Source organism: Monodelphis domestica, chromosome 6 (genome assembly GCF_027887165.1).
Source record: "Monodelphis domestica isolate mMonDom1 chromosome 6, mMonDom1.pri, whole genome shotgun sequence".
Taxonomy (NCBI): domain Eukaryota; kingdom Metazoa; phylum Chordata; class Mammalia; order Didelphimorphia; family Didelphidae; genus Monodelphis; species Monodelphis domestica.
The window spans coordinates 74689227-74710401 of NC_077232.1; the positions used below are offsets into that span (position 1 = coordinate 74689227).

The 21175-nt window shown below is 46.7% G+C and overlaps 1 protein-coding gene across 1 annotated transcript; it reads left to right on the top strand.

Moving 5' to 3' along the window:
* Positions 1-703: 703 nt before the first annotated feature.
* SEMA4F (ssemaphorin 4F) lies at positions 704-20939 on the top strand. Its single transcript, XM_007496882.2, has 14 exons — positions 704-1182; positions 4390-4541; positions 5007-5066; positions 5308-5406; positions 11364-11457; positions 11652-11771; positions 11949-12100; positions 12787-12965; positions 13385-13532; positions 13651-13873; positions 15931-16040; positions 16190-16350; positions 17552-17610; positions 18813-20939. Exons 1-14 carry the CDS (start codon positions 966-968, stop codon positions 19436-19438), a joined length of 2400 nt encoding a protein of 799 aa, XP_007496944.2. The 5' UTR covers positions 704-965; the 3' UTR covers positions 19439-20939.
* Positions 20940-21175: the final 236 nt, after the last annotated feature.

Sequence of the window (21175 nt, forward strand, 5' to 3'; positions counted from 1 at the left end):
AACATTTACCAAGCTCCTGTTCTATGCTGGGCACAGTGTCTGGGAGATAAAGATACAAATGAAACAATCCCTGCCCTCCCTTCAGGAGCTTGTGATCCATAAAGGGAAATGTAGGTGTATATATATATATGTTACATATATTTATATATATATATATGTATGTATGTATATATATGTATGTATATATACACACATTACCTGTAGCTATAATTTATTTTGTTCTCATATTTTTCTAATACTATACCATGAAATCTATGGAATTCTACAATTCTGACTTTGGGAACTCGCCTCTCTTGCTTCTTCCCTCCCTCTTGCCGAGCCCCCCACTAGTGGTCAGAGAGGAAACTGGTATCTTCCCCTCCTTTCTTCTAGCGCAGGTCCAGCCCCTTGTCAGAATCCCCGCAGATTTCTCTCAGCAAAAGCCTAGAGTTTGTCTTTGTGGTAGCTTAGGCCGGGTCTCCGTTATCTCCGCTGCCTCTAGCTCTCTAGTTCACCCCGCCAATCCTGCAGGTAGTCCAGGTTCCCTGCAGGAGCATCCCCGAAGCCAGTGCAATCCGGCCTCCACGTGGGTTGTGCCCAGCTTCTACCTGGCCTCTGCACACGCCCACAAGGAGCCCCGCCTTTCTTGGGACGGACTCAATTGGCTGGCTCAGAGAAGGCGGATTTCTATTGGCCCTCTTCTAGGGGCGTGCCCACTGCGCCACCTGCGGGGGTGGGGCCAAGGTTGGGGTTCAGGATCCAGCTTCTGCTCCTGCCGGGTATCAGCTCCAAGCGCCGCCTGCGGGCCGAGCTCCGTCTGGAGACCAGGGCCGAGGTCTCGGGCGCAGGCGGGGCCCAGAGCGGCCGAATTGGGCCGGGCAGACCTGGCGCAGGGCGGAGCCCCGAGGTCCAGGCCGGGAGGCGGCGCTACCGGGCCTGCTGCAGCCACGGCTTGAGGACCCACCTCTGGCTAACTGCCGATCAGGATGCGGGTGTCTCCCGGTCGGCCCCGCCCGGGCAGCGGGCAGCCTCCCGCACCTGCCCCTGCCCCTGCTCCCGCCTCTGTCTGGGCCGCGCCCTGCCCAGCTCTGCGGGTGCAGGTGTTGGTTCTCCTGATAAACTGCTTCTTGGCCAGAGCCTGGAGCGGACCTCCGCTCGGACGCGTGCCATACTCAGTGCCCAGGACCTCGCTGACAGCTTCGGGTAAGAGCAGGTGCTGCGCTGCCTCCCTACTCTGACCTCCCCAGCCCAGCCCCTCTATGGTCAACGATACCCTCAATGCCCGAATCCCCCTCAATCCTGTGCCTCCGCATTTCTCCTGAGCCCGCCCGGTCTGTGGGTCAGGGAACTCCCCCTCATCGCAACCCGTTGCGCCCTCATATGTTAGCAGCCTTTTTCCGCTCTGGAAACCTGGACCTCCCCATCCCTATGCTCCCAACTCTTTTCTCTTAATCCAGAATCATCTCCATGCTCTCAACCAGTTTCTCCTAAATTACATGGACCTCCCCTGTCCCTGTGCTCGCAGCTCTTATTTTCCTAAACCGGGAACTCCCTAGTCCTTAGGCTCTTAACCATTTTTTTTTCCTCCTGAGCTGGGAGCGCCCCCGTCCCTATGCTTACAATCCTTTTCTCTTGAGCAGGGAATTGCCTAGTGCCTATGTTCTCAAACCACATATTTTTTTCATGACAAGGGAACTCCCGGGTCTCTATGCTCTCAACCCTTTTCTCTGAAGCTGGGAACTCCCCTCGACTCTATGTTCCCAACGTTGCCCCCCACCTCCCCCAGAATCGGGAGCTTCCTTCTCTATTCTAGCAAGCCTTTTCTCTCAAGCAGGAAATTGCTTGTGCCCCACCCCCCATCCCTATGCTGCCCAGAGTTCCCCCATCCTTGTGTCTCCCACATCCCTCTGTTTTTCAGAGAGCTCCATCCCCCAACGCCCACCCCTCCCAAATCGTTCCCTCAAACCACATACCCATTATGGCTGTGCCCCATCTTTCCCATCCCTGAGTATAAGACCCCACCCCTCCCTCCCTCTCCTGAGCCCAGAATCCTCCTTCTCCCATTCATTTCTGTGCCCCAGTATTTTCCTTTTCCTGCGTTACTCCCATAACATCCTTGCTCCTAGGCATGCTGAACTCTTTCCCTATTTATTAGACCTCCCATTCTTGCTCCCATCCATTATGCAGCAGTGTTTTAGTCTTTGGGGTGTGTGTGGGGGGGAAGCAAAACCTCTTTTCAGATTTTGGAAAGGACTGAGAGTTGCTAAGCTTATTAATGAACCCTCTTACATAATTCTCAGCAAAATAAGTTTTCCAGCCTTTTTGAGTTCCAAAGATTGCCGGGTAAGGGGGTGTTAGAGTAATAAGGTAAGCTAGTTTCCAGGGGCATCTTTCCTCTGATTTGCAAGGGGGAGGGAAGGAGGCAATTGCAGAATTATGGATGCGTGCACACAAAACAGAGGTACAGTCTTTACCATTGGGTTTTGTTGTGTGTTAGCACTGGGTCAAAGGTGGCAGGAGGACAGGGCTGACCAGGTAGGGTCAGGATTGGGAGCTATACTAGGCTGGTGGAATAGAGAGAATGGTGTGTAAGCCAGGGCCTATAATCATAGCATCACTTTGTGTGGGCGGGTTATGCAGGTACTGTGAATTCAGAGAGTGATTGCTAAGGAAAAAGCTGTAGTTTTAGGGAAAACCAGAAGGAAAAGCTAAGATATGGAACCTGGGGAGCCCGGCCTTGGTCTAGAGGCCCAGATGAAGCAAGAAGTCACAGGCAGGAGCATAACTCAAATATACAGGGGGAGATCAGTGAGTTTGGGCTATTACATTAAGATGTCAGTGACTGGGGTGGGCCAAAGCATAAACCAGTGGTGTGTGGGAAGAGACAATCTCTAAGGCCCAATGGGAGAAAGTTAAATGGTTCTCTTCAGTTACATCTATTCAATAAAATGTAATTTCCTACTATTTACAGAGTACTTGTGTGCAGTACTAGGGGAAATACTAGTTTAGGTAAAACAGGGTCCCTTTAGTCCAGGGGAATAAGAAGTGAACTTATCTGTAATGCTTGGTGTTACCTGATTGGGATGTTGGAGAGCTACAAAACAGAGTGCTATTCAGGGTCTCAGGAAAGAATGTGCTCAGGGGACAGGAAGTAGGAGCTCTTAAGTCTTTTTTTTTTTTATTATTACTTTGGGTTAGAGTAAAAGCAGTGAACAATACTTGAAGGTTTAACAAGAGAAGGCATTTAACATACATCTTAGTACATTTCTTTAAACCTTACTTTCCTATGATGTACCCCATTGTTTAGGAGGAGAAATTAGAGGTGCATTGACATGCTTTTATTTTAATAAAGAGCTATAGTTGTATAGAAAAAGAACTAGTCAGATTGTGTGCTGAATTCTCTTGCCTTGCTAGCATACTCAGCCGTACCTGAAGACTCCTCAGATAGTTAACAATCATTTAACAGATGTATTAATTCAATCTATATATTCATTAAGTACCTACTGTTTCCAGGTTATCATAGTTCAGGAGTTTATAATGTAATAGGAGACATCCTGCACACAGCATTACAGGACAGGTCAAAACTCTGTGAGTTCTGAAGGGAATTATATCATTGGCAACAGAAGGGATTAGAGAATGCTTTGTGACAGAGGTGATGATTGAGTTGGGCTTTGAAGGCTGAGTCCAAAGGAGAGGGAGGAGAAGGGAAGGGAGCAAATTTGTTAAATGCCCAGTGTGTGCCAGGCCCTGGGCTAACTGCCCTACAATTCTCTCAACAGGTGAACAGTGTGGGGAATTCTAGTCATAAGGAACAGTGTGAGAGAGGAAGTGCCAGGTGTGTTTCAGGGACAGAGTTGTTTGTTTAGCGCTTACAATATAGTACAGGAGGGTATAGAATATCCTGGGATTAGGCTGAAGAGGTGGGGTAGCAATAAATTGTGGAGGGTCTTGAATTCGAGGCAGAAGAGTTTGGGCTATACTTGGTAGGAAATAGGAAAACATGGAAGATTTTTGAGAAAAGGCCAGGTCTATATGCATAATGAAGATTATTAGGGTAAAGGATGGATTGGAGGTAGAAAAGAGTGAAGGTGGGAAAACACCTTAAGAGGCTATTGTAATAGTAAATGGTAGTTAAGACCTCTAGACCAGGGGTGACTCAATGGATTGAAAGCCAAGGCTAGAGATGGGAAGTTCTGAATTCAAATTTGATCTCAGATACTTCCTAACTGTGTGACTCTAGGCAAATTATTTAATCCCCATTGCCTAGCCCTGACCACAGCCTCAGCCAGTACACCATATTGATTCTAAGACAGAAAGAAGGTAAGAGTTTTTATTTTTAAAAACAAATGCTGGCCTTGCCAGATGACTGAAGATGTCTTTTCTGCTTTCTAATTTCTCTTTCCTCCATAGAGGCTGACCCTTTCCTGACTCGGTTCTCCACTCCTCAGACTCAAAATTACTCTATCCTCCTTGTGGATCCTGTTTCCAATACGCTTTATGTTGGTGCCCGGGATGCCATTTTTGCTCTGCCCCTGCCTCTCACAGAGGGGCGAGCCCAGAGGGTAAGAGATGAGCATGAGAGAGAACCCAACCCTCAGGACATGTAATGACTCTTCCATGTAGAGTTGTGTGGTGGGACTTCTTGCTGGTTAAAGGGATCACAGTGGAGGGAAGGGTCACTCTAATAGTGCTGACCAATGGGCATTGGACAAGGATGGTTGGGCTGAGAGGAGGCCTTGGGAGAATGAGGATGTGTAGGGAATGGAAGCTATAGGTTTCCCAGGGGAGGGTGCTGAGGACATGCATGTTAACTTAGAGGGAGATCCCTGGAACTCTGGAGAGTTATACAATGGTTACCAGGAGGCCATGGAAACCATAGCACCTTGCCCCCTTTGGGAGGCTCTGAAGAGCCCAAACTTCAAGATATTTTGCCTATCTCCTGTCCTCTGGTTCTGGTCCCTATGGGCCATGTAGAGAGATATTGGAAAGACTAGGGAAGAGTGTGGTCACTCCTAAATCTTCCTTAGATTGACTGGCCAGTGCCTGAGGCCCACAGACAGATCTGCAAAAAGAAAGGCAAGAAGGAGGTAAGTATAAACTTAACTCCCAGCCCTAAAACTTGGACTGACCATATTTCACTCTTCCACAATGGACATAGTACCCCTGGACTCAGTTTTTGACCAACAACACTTACCATTGATCCCCTGGGTATCTCTTTCCATCACTCACCCTCTCTATCTCTCACCATTCCTGAATCTATTTGAGATGTTCCCTGTTGACTCTGATATCTCTGATCTCCTGAATTTGTCTGACATGTTTGATCCCCAGGCTGACTGTCATAATTACATTCGAATTCTTGCCATGGCCAACGCCACTCATCTTCTCACGTGCGGCACCTTTGCCTTCGACCCACAGTGCGGGATCATCGTGAGTGATTGGATAATAGAGGGAATATGTGGAAGGGAGGGATGCATGGGAAGGGGGTGGTGACGTCACTAGCATATAGAGTCATTGTGAGTTGTACCTGGGAGAAATGTGGGAGAAGACATAGGAACAACACAAGGAGATTGGATAGCACTAGAACCAGAGTCACAGAGGTTAGATTTATTGGGTATATAGAGTTAGCCAAAGGACAGGTCTAGGAAAGCCAGTGACTTAGGCTTCACATCACCATTTATGACTATCCATTTCTCACACCCATATACTGAGTCTTGCTCCCATCTTCATTTACTCCCATGGTCTGTGCCTATACCATTGCCCCCATGGCCCCTGCTCATACCTCTTTTCTGTGGTTCAATGGAGTCAATCCACAGACTTAGTCAGAGAGTTTAACTGCCTTTCCCTGGACAAGTATATAATCTAAACTTGTGTTTAAACTTTATACCTAAGCCTAACTAGACATACACATAAAATATGTCTAAACTAGTATATATCTAAATCCAAGCTTGAACCCAAGTTTCCTCATTCAAAGGAGGAGTGTTCTTTCCATTATCCCAGGCTTCCTGTACTTAGGTACAAGAAGACAAAGAATTCAGGATCTTAGCCTCTCAGTACTGAAAGGCACCTTGGGAACCAGTTAGACTGGTGCCTAAGCATTTCCTGTCTCTAACATCCCATTCCACTTTTAGACAGATTTCCTTCTAGGAAGATTTCCCTTGAAATGAGCCCAGATCTGGTGTTGTATCTTCTACCTCTAGTCTTGCTCCTCATTCTATTTTCTGGGTTCAGACAGAACCGATGTAATCCTCAAGGAGAAAGACTAGTCACCTTGAGTGACCATAGTACATGGGAAGAAGAAAAGCTCTCTTGAGTAAGGGGTTTCTTAATGTGTATTAGTTCAACAAAGATGAAGGAAAGTCTTGGCCTTGGATGGTTGGGGGTTGGCCATTCCTCCAGGCCTGGGAAGATCATCAGGCCATTCTCAGCAGAATCTTGGCTTGTCCATCTTTCTAGGGAACATTCTTCCTCTTTCTCTACATTAGAAATGACTACCCTTTCACTTATCCTCATGGGATCTGGGTAAGGAGAGCTGTCTGAAAGGGCCACTCAGATTAAAAAACACTGTAGCTTCCTGTTCCCATTACCTAGTCATCCATTCTCAACCTCCTTGTTTCTTATCACTCACAGACTTTGCTCCGTGGCTTCTGGGCCACTCCTTGGTATATTCAGGGTCATAACTCCTTTGTTCTTAGAAATAGGCAGGTCCTCTGAGGCCCTCCTTGGCTGGCTGCAAAGGTATCTGCTGTTGTCTTCCTTCACAATCTGCAGAGCCTGAGCTCTAGCTAGTTCAGACCATGTGATTTAGATATAGAAAGGAAGTTAGATTTCTTTTTATTTTCAGCAGGGGGAAATGCAACAGAAAGAAGGGAATTGCCCAAGATGTTAAGTTGTCATTTAGTCATTTTTCAATCAGGTCCAACTTGATGTTAAGTGACAGAGATTAAATCTGAGCCAAGTACCGTATTCTTTCATTTGACTTGATATCTTTGGGATGGAAAAAAGTATAGTAATATAAATGCATGCCTGTAGACAAATATGCATCCACTTACATACATATCCAAATATACAAATATAATTCCACCTGTGCCCATTTTCATTGTTCTTAATTTCTGGTTATAGACTGGGCTTGGAGCCCTGAGAACCGAGTCTGAATTGGCTGTGTGATCTTAGGCAAGTCACTATCCTTTTATGAGCTCTGTCTCATTATAGTAAAATGGTAACACTTGTGCAGTGCCAACCGTAGGACAATTGGGAAGAAAGACCCTCCTTCTGGCTGGAGGGTTCTTTTCCTTCCCAAGCCTGATTAGGGCTTGTATCTTTGAAAACACCAAATCTCCTTGTCTTGCAAGCAGCTCCAGCTTGAGCAGATGCTTTGGGTTGGCACTGTCCTCCCAGCAGCACACTAGTCATTCCTCTGTCCCCTGGTATGCCCATTTCCTTTTCCTATGGTACCTTGCTGCTGTGTGTTGCTTGGAGTCCCAGGCATGTCGAAGTGAGTTGGCATCCCATCATTGCCATTGGTAATTGAAGAGTCACTTGTCAGTGCTCACTCTCCTAGGTTGACTTCAGGGCCTGGGAAAGTCTGTAGGTCACTCCCATTGTCCAGCCCACTCTGGGGGCTGTCTTAGAGACTCCTTTCATTAGCTGCCACCTAGCTGCATTTTCATGGAGAGTTTTGTGACCCCGTGGCCAGAGACTGAAAGGGAAGGCAGCTCAAGAGGCATGGGAAGTTCTTAAAAGTGAAATTTTAATGGTAGCATGACAAATGTTCAAGAGAAGGGAGATGGTGGGATGGCATCTAAAGAGGCGAAAGTGACGGCACAGGCAGTTCTTAGATGAGTCTGGCTATGAAAAGGACACGTACATACATACACATATGGTGACTGTAGGGACACATAACCAAAGAAGTTGAAGAGAAAAACTCCCCAGCTCTGGCAAAATCCTGTGGAAGCTTAAATACTAGAATGAGCTGAAGCTTCTAAAGTTTCACATATGGGATTAAAAAAAAAACCCCAACCAACCATATCAGGACAAAGCAGAGGAAGTGTGACTAGATAATAGTTCAAATGAACAAGATGCTGGGCTTTGAATAGCCACTAAACTCAATGTGAGTCAGCACAGAGAGATAATGATAGGGCCTGACCAAGGCCAGGGAACATTAGACTATTTGGAATGTTCTGGATGCCATGTTTTAGGACCCTCACAAATTGGGGTTTACCCCAAGGAGGGTAGATAGCATGGGAAGGAGAATGGAAATTAGTTGAAGGAAGTAGAATGGCCTAACCTGGAGGAGAGAAGACTTGGGGTGGGGACAGTGGGATTCCATTTTTAAATATCTGGAAGAGTATGATGCAGATGGTGGGTTAGACTTGTTTTGTTTGACTATGTTTGACATAGGGTGGAACTAGGAGCAAAAGAGGATGGAATTATAAGGAGACAAATTTCAGTTTGGAATCCGGAAAAAATCCTAACAACTGGAGTTGTCCCCATGTAGAGCGGGTTGTTTGATGAGCCAGTGCGTTTCCATCTTCTGGATATTTTCATCCGTCTCCTATGAGATGCCTTATTGGTGATCTTGGAGAGAAGGAGGTACATGCTACCAGTAAGGGTTGGCCCAGCTGCCCCCTAACATTGCTTCTCATAATGTCAGGGAATTCCAGGAAAAAGTTTGCATATGGAAAGAGGAGAATGTGTCTGGAGAACTATGAGATGCCCAGAACGGCTGAGCATACAGTATAGGTGCGTTGGAGACTAGTTGGGGCAGCTAGGTAGAGCAGAGGATTAGAGTGTCAAGCCCGGAGTTAGGAAGACTCATTTTCCTGAGTTCAAATGTGGCCTCAGACAATTACTAGTTATGTGACCCTGGACAAGTCACTTAACCCTGTTTGCCTCTTTTCCTCATCTGTACAATGAGCTGGAGAAGGAATTGGCAAACTACTCCAGTATTTCTGCCAAGAGAACCTCAAATGGGCTTACAAAGAGTCAGACATGTCTGGCATGACAGGACAACATTAACAACAACAAAACAAGATGGGAACTAGTGGGAGATGATCCTAGAAAGGTAGGCTGGGGCTGGGCTAGGAAGCAAAGACTTAAATGTCAGCTTAATGCATTTTTCTGAGCAGGGAAGAATCATGATCTGAACAGTAATTTAGGAATAATAATGCATTTCTAGAACATTAAAGGTATATTCACAACCAGCCCATGAAATAGGCAGTAGATTTACAAATGAGAAAATTGAGAGAGAGAAAATAATCTGCTCAGGGCCAAACATCTAGTAAGTATCAGAGACAGGATTAGAACTTGCATTTTTCATCTGGTAGAGGGCAGAATTGATGGGGAAGAGCTTGCCCTATTAGGAAGACTTGTTAGGAGACTTTTGCAATAGTTTCAGTATAAGGTAGCTATAACTAAGGGACTGGACAAAGGACAGGGGACTTGAACTAAGGTAATAGTCATGAGAGCAGAAGTAAAGGCATGGATATTTGACCCCCAATCCCAAAGGATCCTATTATCTCATTCCTACTCATTGTTCAATGGGAGCTGGACACCACAACTTCTTGCTCTTATTCTTTCTGTCCCAAAATAAGTCCACTACTGTCCCTGCATGGTTATAGGATCATAGATTTGAGCTACAAAGGGACTTTGGAGATTAGAGACCAACTCTCTTATTTTACAGATGAAGAAACTGAGGCAGGCAGTGATTCAGAGACTTGTCCAGGGTCACACAGCTAGTAAGTGTACAAGGTAGAATTTGAATCCAGGGCTATCCAAACTCCAAGTTCAATGCCCCCTCTACTATACCACCTTTCCTCAGTGTTCCTGAGGACTTTACAGATAGGGCCAAAATAACAAGACAAGAGTAGGTTCAAGTTATAAGAAATTTTAATTTAATTATACAGATATTGATTAAGTGCCAGCCCTTCATATTAAGGGTCCAGAGTTTGGGGCAGGGAAGTCACTACCCTCAAAGAACTCCAGGTTGACTGAGGGTGCAAAGAGAGATTCACTAAAGATATCTCAGTATGATTTAAGGAAGAAGAGATTGATTTCAGCTTGAGGGGAGGCAGGTTTCAGGGAAAACTTCCTGGAAGAAAGATGGCCCTTGAAGAGGAGAAGGATTCCAACAAGGGGAGATGAGGGAGTCCATCACAGGCATGGAGGATACACTGTGCTAATATTGAGAGGTGGGAGAAGTCAGGATGATATTGAGGAACAGCATGGAATTCCGTTTGGCTAAGAGAGAGAAGTGTGAAATTTCTGGGAAGGTAAATGAACCAGATTGTGTACAGCCTCAAAAACCAGGTCAAAGAGTTTGTGTTTTATCATATATACAATGGAGAATCACTGGAAGTTTGTGAGCATGGGCAGAGATATTGGTTAGGAAGATACTTTTCAAAAAGGGTCCCTGGAATACTTTGGACTGTCAGTAAATTGGTCTTGTCTTGTTCTTTGCAGCTTAGCCCAACCTCTTCCTGTCTTTCTTGGTTCCTGGGAGATTGCCGTATCCCCAAGTCCCCCAGCTGCATGTTTGCTAGCTTTGGGATTGAAGCTCTTGGTCTTGGTCTCTCATCCCTTGTCTATCCATCTTGGGTTTCTTCCCTTTGTACTGAAAACCCATAGGGAAGAAGAAGGCTCATGTAGGACTCAATGGAAGGGCTTAATGCAGGGTCATGAGGGTGTTCGGAAGAGAGCCCCAGACTTCATGTCTGCCTCTCTGTGGCCTTCTCTTTTATACTTGGACAGGACTTTCTTTTTTTTTTTTAATTTTATAGTATTTTATTTGATCATTTCCATGCATTTTTTCATTAAAGACAAAGATCATTTTCTTTTCCTCCCTCCCACCCCCCGTGGCCGACGCGTGATTCCACTGGTATCATATGTGTTCTTGACTTGAACCCATTTGGACAGGACTTTCTAATGGACATAATGGACAGGCCAAGGATAGAAGCAACACTCAGGGATGGGAAGAATGGAGGGAATTAGGGACACAGGAACAAGGGGTGGTGTGGGGATATGGGAAAATGATGTCTTCCAACATCCAAGTCCTCCTTATGACTCCATTTGATGTCTTCACTGACTTTTCCTATAATTGTTTCTCCTGTACCAACCTTCCTTTCCCCATGACCCTTGCCCTCATTGACAGATGCTTTGTCATCCCCAGTTGACCTTTTCCCTGTGACCTTTATACTGACTCCCTTCCCTTTGGGCTCTCTCCAGACTAACCATTCCTTGTGACCTCCCCGTATAACCCAACATTGACCAGCTCTGTGACTGATGCTTGACTGGACATTGACCTGATTTCTCTGATCCGTGTGCTGACTTCCTGTGTTGAATTACACACTGATTCCAATGTGATCTTGTTACTGTTCTCTGGGTCATAGGATGTATCCAGTTTCCATCAGGTCGAAAGGCTAGAAAGTGGCCGAGGGAAATGTCCTTTTGAGCCAACACAGCGGTCAGCTGCTATAATGACTGGTAAGTGGAGGGGATGGGCAGAGGGCTCTAAGAGTTTATTTGTTCTTCCCATCCTTCTTTTGAAGAAACATCTATCCTTTACTGCTCTTGTTAGCGTGTCTCTGTCCCTAATCACTCTTCATACAAAATCTTGGTCCCCAAACTATCTCCTCAGGGCATCTTTGTTTCCAGCCTCCTCATTTGTCTTTCTTTAGGGGGTGTCCTGTATGCTGCCAGCATGAATAATTTTCTGGGGACAGAGCCAATTATCTCTCGGGCCATAGGCCCAACTGAGGAGCGGATTCGAACAGAGGTCACACCAGCTTGGCTTAATGGTAGGAAGATAGTAGAAGAGAATCCTGGGGAGCCTTGTGGTAGAAGAAAAGGGGAGAATATTTGGGTTTGGAGAAGAGGGAGGAGGGCCCCCTAGAAAGGGAAACTGAGGGGAACCAAAAGTGGAAAGGGATGTGGTCTGTTCTGGTACAGGATATTAAAGCCTCTTATCTCCCTAGCTCCAAAGTTTGTGGCAGCTGTATCTCTGAGCCCAACTGACTTGGGGGAGGAGGATGGAGACACTGAAATTTATTTCTTCTTCACGGAGACAGCCCGAGATTCTGATATGTACCAACCAATTAAGGTCCCACGTGTGGCTCGTGTGTGTGCGGTGAGGCTTCTGTTCCATCCCATCTGCTCTGTCCTCCTTCTTCTGCATTTCTATCAATTCTCTCTAGCTCTTCATTGCACTTTGCCCCTGTTTCCGTCTATCCTTGGAGTAGAGAATTTGTATGTGGGTATTTTCATTCTTCCCCTATAATTATTCTGATGACCTTGCTCTGGTCTCTGTCATTATTGCTTCCTCATCATAAATTTATCATATCCCCTTTATCTATTTTTGGTGTCCCAGTCTGGAAAGTGAGTCTGGGTAGTGGTGTTGGACAGCAAACCATCCCCTATACAGAAATCCTTTGTGTCTCCTCATCTTTGTGGCTCAACATTTATTTGTCACCCCATCTACCTGTTTCTTTCTTTTCTTTTTTTAAACCCCTACCTTCCATCTTGGAGTCAGTACTGTGTATTGGCTCCAGGGCAGAAGAGTGGTAAGGGCTAGGCAATGGGGGTCAAGTGACTTGCCCAGGATCACATAGCTGGGAAGTGTCTGAGGCCAGATTTGAACCCAGGACCTCCCATCTCTAGGGCTAGCTCTCAATCCACTGAGCTACCCAGCTGCCCCCCCCCCCCCCCATCTACCTGTTTCTATCTGTATCTTTGCCTTTGTCTTGAGATGAATGAATCTGGTGGATATCAGATCCCAATACTGTGGACTCCAAATAATTATTTCTGTGCCCTCAGGGAGACCTTGGGGGACTGAAGACCCTCCAGCGGAGGTGGACAACATTTCTGAAGGCTGAGCTGCTGTGTCCAGGGCCAACACATGGCCGAACTTCCAGCATCCTGAAGGATATGACCACCCTACAACTGAAGCCTGGCACAGGAGTCCCCCTCTTCTATGGGATCTTCTCCTCCCAGTGGTGAGGAGGGAGGTACTGTGGGGGAAAAGAGCTGGGTATAGTGGAAAGAATCCTGGATTTGGAATTGAAGGGCCTGAGCTTTATTCCTGATTTTGCTATTTACTGCATGTAATTTTGGGCAAGTTGATTAACCCCTCTTGGCTTCAGTTTCCTCATCTATAAAACGAGAATATGAAACTAAATGATTTCTAGGAACTCTTCTAGATATAAGCATATTTTTATGGAAAGATAACTTGGTGCCTTCCTGTCTCCAGTGCTTTTGTTTCAGGTTTTTTCCTCTGGGGAGGAAATTCTCTGTTTAGTTTCCAGAGTCCCTCTGTATACCACCCAACTCTCCTGCCCCAACTCCTTTACCCCAGAGACTGGCCATTCCCATTCAGCACCCTAACCTCAGGCTTTCCTGCCCTATTGTTCTCTAGGGATGGGGTTTCCATTTCTGCCATCTGTGCCTTCCACCCCCGTGACATCCAGTCATCAATGAGTGGTCCATTTAGGGAGTTCAAGCATGACTGCAATAGAGGAATGCCTGTGATGGACAGTGAAGTCCCTCAGCCCAGGCCTGGAATGGTGAGTCTAGAAGGAGGGGGTGGAGCAGGAAATTCCCCCCAACCTTCTATTCACCCCCAGTACTTATCCTCTTCTAGCTCTTCTTCATACTTCTTCTCTTTCTCTCTCCACCCCCCAGTGTATCACCAACCAAATGAAGCTACTAGGCTTTGGCTCATCACTTTCCCTACCTGACCGAGTTCTTACCTTTGTACGGGACCACCCTCTTATGGACCAGCCTGTTTCTCCTGCTGATGGTCATCCCCTGTTGATTGCCTCCAACACAATCTATCACCGGGTTGCAGCCCACAGAGTGACAGGCTTGCTGGGAGAAGAGTATGATGTACTCTACCTGGGGACAGGTGAATCCTAGAATGCTAGAACCTCAGGCTTGGAAGGGACCTCAGAGCTCATCTAGTCTATCCCCCACTTGAGGAGGAATCCCCTTTATGACAACCCTGAGAAGAGACCATTCATCTTCTGTTTGAATATCTCTGGTAACAGGCAACTCAGTGACTCATGAAAGAGTCACTATTAGCTAGCTCTAGTCACTGGAAGGCTTATCCTTAAGATGAGCTGAAATCTGCCTCTGCAGGTCCTCTTCCCACTTTCTGTCCTGATGGGTCATAGTTTTATATCTTGCAGTCAACAATCATTTATTAAGTTTGTTCCAAACGGCCAGTGCTGGAACCACAAAGACAAAAACACCAGTCCCTGACCTCAAGGAGCTTGTATTCTGTGGGAGGAAGCCACATGTACCCTTACAATGCAGAAGATATACAGAGTAAATACAAAGTCATCTCAGTGGGGAGGGTCAACAGCTGGGGGAATCCAAAAAAACCTCATGTGGGCCTTATGGGAAGCCAGAGCAGAGGGGAGAGAGAATGGAGGCCAATTGGCCCATGCAAAGGCACAGTTGAGAGATGGATGGAGTGGTTTGGGTGCGGGACACTGGGTAGATCAGTCTGATTTTACCATAGAGGAATGCATCACATGCCTAGAAATGTTGGCTGGAGGCAGATTGGGATGATCTTTAAATGCCAAACAGACGGCCTTGTATTTGAGCCTGGAGGCAATAGGGAGCCCCTGGAGCTTCTTGAGCAAGTAGAGCAGTAGAATGAGTGATGTGGTCAGACCCAGGTTTTATGAATATCAGTTTGGCAAATGTATGGAAGATGGATTGGAACAGAAAGAGACCAATCAAGGAGGTCATTGCAAGAGCACAGTCACACTTCTACAGGACGGTGTAAACCCTAAAATTTCTTAGACTTATAAATGTTGGAAATTTCACCATTGGGAAATTTCATACTTGAAAAATTTCCTATTGATAGTGGGTCTTGACTATTGGAATGTGAACCCCATTGGCATGGGAGGTTCCTTCTCCTCCCTTCTTAAGATTACTTTAGGACAGAAACCTTTTGCTGAACAATGGAAAGGACTTTGACCTATGCTTAAGCATAGAACAGGAATTTCTTTGAGTCATGATTGATTTTAGAATTGATACAATGGAGATACTTGGAATCAATCTCCACCCTATTCAGTCCTAACAGGATTGAGTAAGGGCTGCAGCCTAAATCAAAATTTAATTATTCCAATCTCTACCCTACTCAGGTTAACAGGATTTAGAAAGGGCTGTAGCAAAGGAGCAAAGATTTAATCATTTGAAAATATGACCTTCAACAGACATGTGCAAAGCCTCTGGGTGGTCCTGGGTTAAGCTAGAGCCTCCATTGGCACAGGGAAATTGATGGACAGTGATTGGTAGATGTGAGAACTGAGGGGAGGCAACTTGGAGGGTTTTCCTTAAGGATAGGGGGGTCTGAAGACTCCAGGGGGGGGTTGAGAAGTTGGTCAGTGTGGTTGGTGTGTGCTCTGAGAAGCTTGCTCTGAAGGAAGCTGAAAGTGGGGGCTCTGAGACTGTTTCTCCATTTTTGGTCACGTGAGTAATAGGGACTGATCTCTTTCCTTTGCCCTAGCTATCTAAGGGCTTGGGCCTTTTGGCCCAGCCTAAAAAGAAGGGGTATTTAAGCCCTATTTCCTTCTCTCCCTTTTCCCTCTCTCTCTCTCTCTCTCTAATTACTTCCTCCTATTGTAATTAAACTCCACAAAAGATTGACTGCTGATTTAAGTTTTCATTTAGGAATTACATAGCTGATTCCTTGGCGACCTTAAATTAATATATATCAGTCTTTTAAAGTGATTTCCTTGTCACAACGGTCAGGGCCATTGGTGTGATGGTGGAGAGGGCATTCTAGTCCAGAAGGGTACATGGTCACTGGTATTGTGGGAATGCCCACATGAGGACCTGGTCTCACACACAATGACACCTTCGCTTATACTCAACACCACACCATGTCACAGAGGCAATTACAATACACAATGCACATAGTGGTGTTCTAGCTCCCCGCCTGTTCCCCAGGGGATGGACACCTGCACCGGGCAGTACGGATTGGCTCCCAGCTCAGCATCCTTGAAGACCTGACCTTATTCCTGGAGCCTCAACCAGTGGAAACTCTCCAGCTGCATGATGTGAGTTACCTATAGTGCTCAGTGGAATTCAGGGGAATGGGTATCGCATGTGAACCCAGGGGAGGATGCCTGATGACCATGACAGAGAAGGAATCTTGGCTCATTACTAATTAGGACTGGACCATTTTCCATTTTTCCTGCTTCTTCAGGGTTGGCTCCTGATTGGCTCCGGCTCTGAGGTGACACAGATAAACATAACAGACTGTGGCCGTCTCCGGAGCTGCAAAGAGTGCATCCTGGCTCGAGACCCAGCCTGTGCTTGGAGCTCCCGGCTCAAGGCTTGTGTTACCCACATTGGGGCAGGCGAGGGGTGAGCGTGACCTGAATTCTGAGCTTTTCTATCCTGTCAGCATGTCTCTATCCGTCACCTCTGCCCTTCCAGTGTGATGTCTCTTTTCTCTACTCAGTCTGTCAGCCAAGCTCTCCGTCTCACATCTCTTCTCTATTGGTTAGTCTGTCTGTCTGTTGTCTCTGCTCCACTAGTCTGTATGTCTGTCATCCCCTCCCCACAGGTGTACTTTCTATATTAGACTTAAGCTTTTCCCTAGGCAAGGCCTGGGCTTGTTTACCTTCTACCTAACAGTGATTTTTGCATGGAGGTCACAAAGGGAGCAATGTTCTAGGGGAGCAAGTGAGTGTGTATGTGTGCCTCTTGTGATTTTAGCTATTGAGGAGTGTGGGGGGAATTAGAGTGCCCATGGGGATATCACAAAGGGTGATTTGGGGGTACAAAAGGAAGAGAGGGAATGATTGAGTAATGAGGGATAAGTATGGGGAGATTAGTGGATGATAGAGGAATTATTAAGGGTGATAAAGGGAGTGATAGGAATATAAGGAATAGCAATTATGGGTTAAGAGTGATAGATTCAGGGGGCAGCTAGGTGGCTTAGTGGATTGAGAGCCAGGTCTAGAGATGGGAAGTCCTGGGTTAAAATCTGGCTCCAGACACTTACTAGCTGTGTGACCCTGGACAAGTCACTTAATTCCCATTGTCTAGCCTTTACTGTTCTTCTGCCTTGGGACTAATACATAGTACTGATTCTAAGACAGAAGGTCAGAGTTTTAAAAATGTGATAGATTATTGAGAAATGATGATGGAGAAAACCTGGGGGACATACGGGGTGGTAGTGGAAGAATTGTGAGGGCTGCAGGGGTGGGGGGAAATAATGGGGAATGGTCAAGGGGATATTGATTGATGGAATTTTGAGAGGTGTTAAAGGATTGATGATAAGATGGGTTAATGAAATACTGATGAGTAATGATGGAAGAAAAATGAGGAATGGTGGTAGAGTAACAGGGATGATAGCAGAATATTGGGGGCTAGTGATAATATGATAGGGAAGCTCTGGGACGTAATGATAGGGAGTAATGATAGAGGGGGATGGGGAAGTGGTGGGAGGCAGTTGGGAGTTTTCAGGGCTGATGGTATAGTGGGAATGATGAAGGATATGATGGGAATAAAGAGAGGGGGCCCATATTTGTTTTTTAACTGAGCTTCCTCCTGATTCTAGGCTGCTCCAAGACATTGAGTTGGGAAATGTATCCTCTCTTTGCCCTAAGGAGACTGGAGGTATGTGTCTGAAGGACAGAAGGAAAAGGAGGAGGACATAGAAACTTTGGTTTTGGATCCTTTTGAAGGATCTACTAAATGTTAGTGTCACCCATAGATTCATTATACCTATGGAGATGACCCTCCTTAGAAATCCCCTCATTTGCCTCCCTTTGTTTTGTTCCCTGGTCTTATTGCCTACCCTGATCTTTCTCTGGCTCAGCTTTCTCAGTTCAATTCAACAAACACTTTTTTAAAGCTGTGTTCAGCACTGAAGCCTACAAAAATAGCTATTATTGTACACAGACTTTGATGTGAAATATCTTACAAAAGGGAGAAAGACAAATACCAAATAACTTTGATACAAGGGAGAGTGGGATTGATGCTAGGAGAGGTCCAAGCAAAGGGATATGATATATAGAGGAAGGGGAGATTATTCTCACTGCAAATGGGAGAAGGGGGGACAGGGAAAATTTCTTGGAGGAGGTGACATCTGACTTTGGGCTTAAATGAGAAGGGAACCTTAACAGAGTTTCTGTAGGGGTAAAAAGAGTCCAATGAAGGTTTGGGGACAAGAAAAGAATGGAGATGGGAAAGATCTATGAGGCTCTGGGATGGAGAGCAGTCCAATTTAGCTGGAAGATAAAATATAGGGAAGGCAATAATTTGAAAGAAGGCTGGACAGATAGTCAAATTCAGATTGAGGAGATTCTCAAAAGTTAGTGTCCAAGTTCATACATTATTTGGTAGGTGGTAGAAAGACTTTGAAAGTAGAGATAATTGATGTGTCTTAGGAAGGTTACTTGGAAAATAGGGAAACCACTTAGGAGAGTTATAATAGTCCAGATAAGAGGTATAGAAGTATGAGTGGAAAGGAGACTGATATGAGAGAAATCATGAAAGGAGAATCAGTAGGATTTAGTAACTGATGTTGGAGGGCTAGAGTGAAGGAGGGGGAAAACACAGATAACCGAGGTTTGAGCTCTGGTGCCTAGAAAGATGGTGGCACTACCTACTGAAATGGGGAAGTTGTGAATGAGGGATTAGTTTAGGGAGGAAGATGAGTTCAGTTTTGAACACATATTGAGCCACGATAACATTCAGGGAGGATGTGTCCTGAAGACAGTTGGAAACAACGGGGTTGAAACTTTGGGAAGATGTTTGTGTATTAGTTGTGGATTTGGCACCTGCTAGGTCCCATCTTTTCCCACGTCTCTTTTCAGCATTTCCTCTAATTCTTGAGGTTCCTGTGGTCCCAGCTGCACATGTAGTCTTGCCATGTTCCCCACGATCCGCCTGGGCAACCTGTGTGTGGCACCGGCCAGGGGGCCTCATTGAAGATGCAGTGATTCCTCGGCTGGATGGACTGGAAGTGTTGGTGACACAGGGAGCCCTGGGAACCTATGCCTGTGAATGCCAGGAGGGGGGGATGACTCAAGTAGTGGCTACTTATCACTTGTTCTGGGGGGAACTCCAGGGCCGTGGCCGAATCGTGGGCTCTGGGCTAGCTGGCTTTATCCTGGGTGCAGTGGCTTCTACTCTGATCCTGCTCCTGCTTGGCAGGCAACGCCAGCGCCAACGCCAACAGGAGCTCTTGGCAAGAAACAAAGTGGGGTTGGACTTGGGGGCCCCTCCATCTGGAACCACGAGTTGCAGCCATGACCCTCCCTCGCCATCACCTTCCCCAGAGGATGAGCGGCTTCCATTGGCCTTGGCTCTGGCCAAAAGGGGCAGCAATCTCAACGGCTTTCCTCCGTCCTTCTTACGGGACTCCCACCCAGGCCCAAATCAAGCTCACATTCTGCTGACCACAGCACCATTGGCCACATGCGATGAGACTTCCATCTAAAGATGCGCTGAGTGACTACCTGGCGAGACTGTTGGGGCCTGGCTTGGGTGGCTGCTGGGCTAAGTCATCAAGTTACTTGGGACCCAAGTAACCATCGAGCCCGAGTGACCACTGGGGACCGAATAACCCCAGTCACAGCTGCCTGCTGGGGTGGGTCCAGCATGGAAGGAGCACTGAATGGAGTTGGAAAACTTGTTTGGAGTCTCAACTCTGCTACACCCTCCTTGGATGATGTGGGACAAGCCATTTTCTCTTTCTAGGCTTTCTTCCTCTTTGGTGGTGGGGGAGGGTAGACCCGCTGGTTTTCCCTGTTTCTTCCAGCCCTGATATTCAGTGAGTCTGATCCTATGATCCCCAGCGGCCACTGACATGGAGAAGCCTTCCTGGATAGCATCCGTCAAGGGAGGGAATGAACGTACCGAAATGCCTGTCCCCCACTCGGATCCCTGACCCTTGGGGTCTGCAGGTTTTTGTCTTTCCTAGGAAGGGGATGGTGGACATAGGAGCTTTCTGTGACCTCAATGGCCTGGGCTTTATGTAAACCCCAGATCAGGGCCCCGAGTTCAGGCACCAGGAAGAAGGAGCTGTCCCTGGGCAGTGTGAGTAAAATGCTGAGGGAGGGAGATGGGGATTCTGCCTCCCTGGTGGAGGGAACGCCTCTGTGCCAAGACCGGAGGACTCTGAGAGTCTGGTCCCTGGTATGCCCCCTAGACCTCACTATGTGTTCGAGAATGCATGGAAGAGCCTGGCTACGCGTGTCTGCCCGGCATATGTGGATGTATGTGTTCGTGTGCTTTGGTGCTATGGAGATGTCTGCATACTCTGGGCTCGGCCCCCACCCGACTATGCACAGTACCTCTGGGCTGATTTCCCCTGCCCACAGGGCTTGGGAAGCCAGTGGCCGGCAGCGGTTTGGGGGTGGGGTGGGCCTCCTTTGTGTCTGCTTAGTTTCTCGTTTTTTTTATAAACCTCCTGTGTGTGTGACTGTGGTGACCTGCTGGCCCCTGGTGGGGAAGGGGATGGGGTGGGAACGTGGGTGACTGTGAATGAAGGGGAAACAGGGAATCAGGGTGGGGATATGGGAGTAAGGAGAATAAGGGAAAGCCAAGGACTGGGGCTGTCGGGGCAACCTTAGAAAGACTCTGGGCAAGCCACTGCTGCTGTTTCTGCCCCAGTTGCTCCATCTGTGAAATGAGGGTGTTGGATTGAATGACTTCCAAGGTAACTTCCAGTTCTAGGATATGGAGGGAGGGGATAAGAGGAGTAAGTTGGGAGTCTGGGGTGGGGCAAGAATAAGAGGGAGGGGGATAGGGACAGGGTAGGGGGGAGTAGGTAGAATGAGGAGCTGGGAGGGAATGGGGTGGGGCTATGGAGAAAACAAAAGAGGGGAAGCAGGATATGGGTATGTTTGTCCATCATCATGGTCTAAAGTGAATGTGAAGTTTTATATTTTTTATGGAATATTTAACTATTGATTGATTAAAATGATCTGAGAAACCTGGAGGTGGCCTGGTGTGTGTGTGTGTGTGTGTGTGTGTGTGTGTTTGAGAGACAACGAGAGAGAGAGAGAGAGAGAGAGAGAGAGAGAGAGAGAGAGAGAGAGAGAGAGAGAGAGAGAGAGAGAAGAAAGAGAGACAGAGACAGAGACACACACACACAGACAGTGGCTGTAAGTGAGCCTGGATCTTCACTACGGATGGAACATTGATCAGTTCCAAGGAAATACCAGGGAGACCT

Bases quoted from the DNA above. Each gene is read 5' to 3' on its own strand.
- SEMA4F (XM_007496882.2), top strand. From the start codon at position 966: ATGCGGGTGTCTCCCGGTCGGCCCCGCCCGGGCAGCGGGCAGCCTCCC. The intron at 5,407-11,363 runs GTGAGTGATTGG...TCTGGGTCATAG, and splicing joins ACCCACAGTGCGGGATCATC to GATGTATCCAGTTTCCATCA. The intron at 16,041-16,189 runs GTGAGTTACCTA...CTGCTTCTTCAG, and splicing joins AAACTCTCCAGCTGCATGAT to GGTTGGCTCCTGATTGGCTC.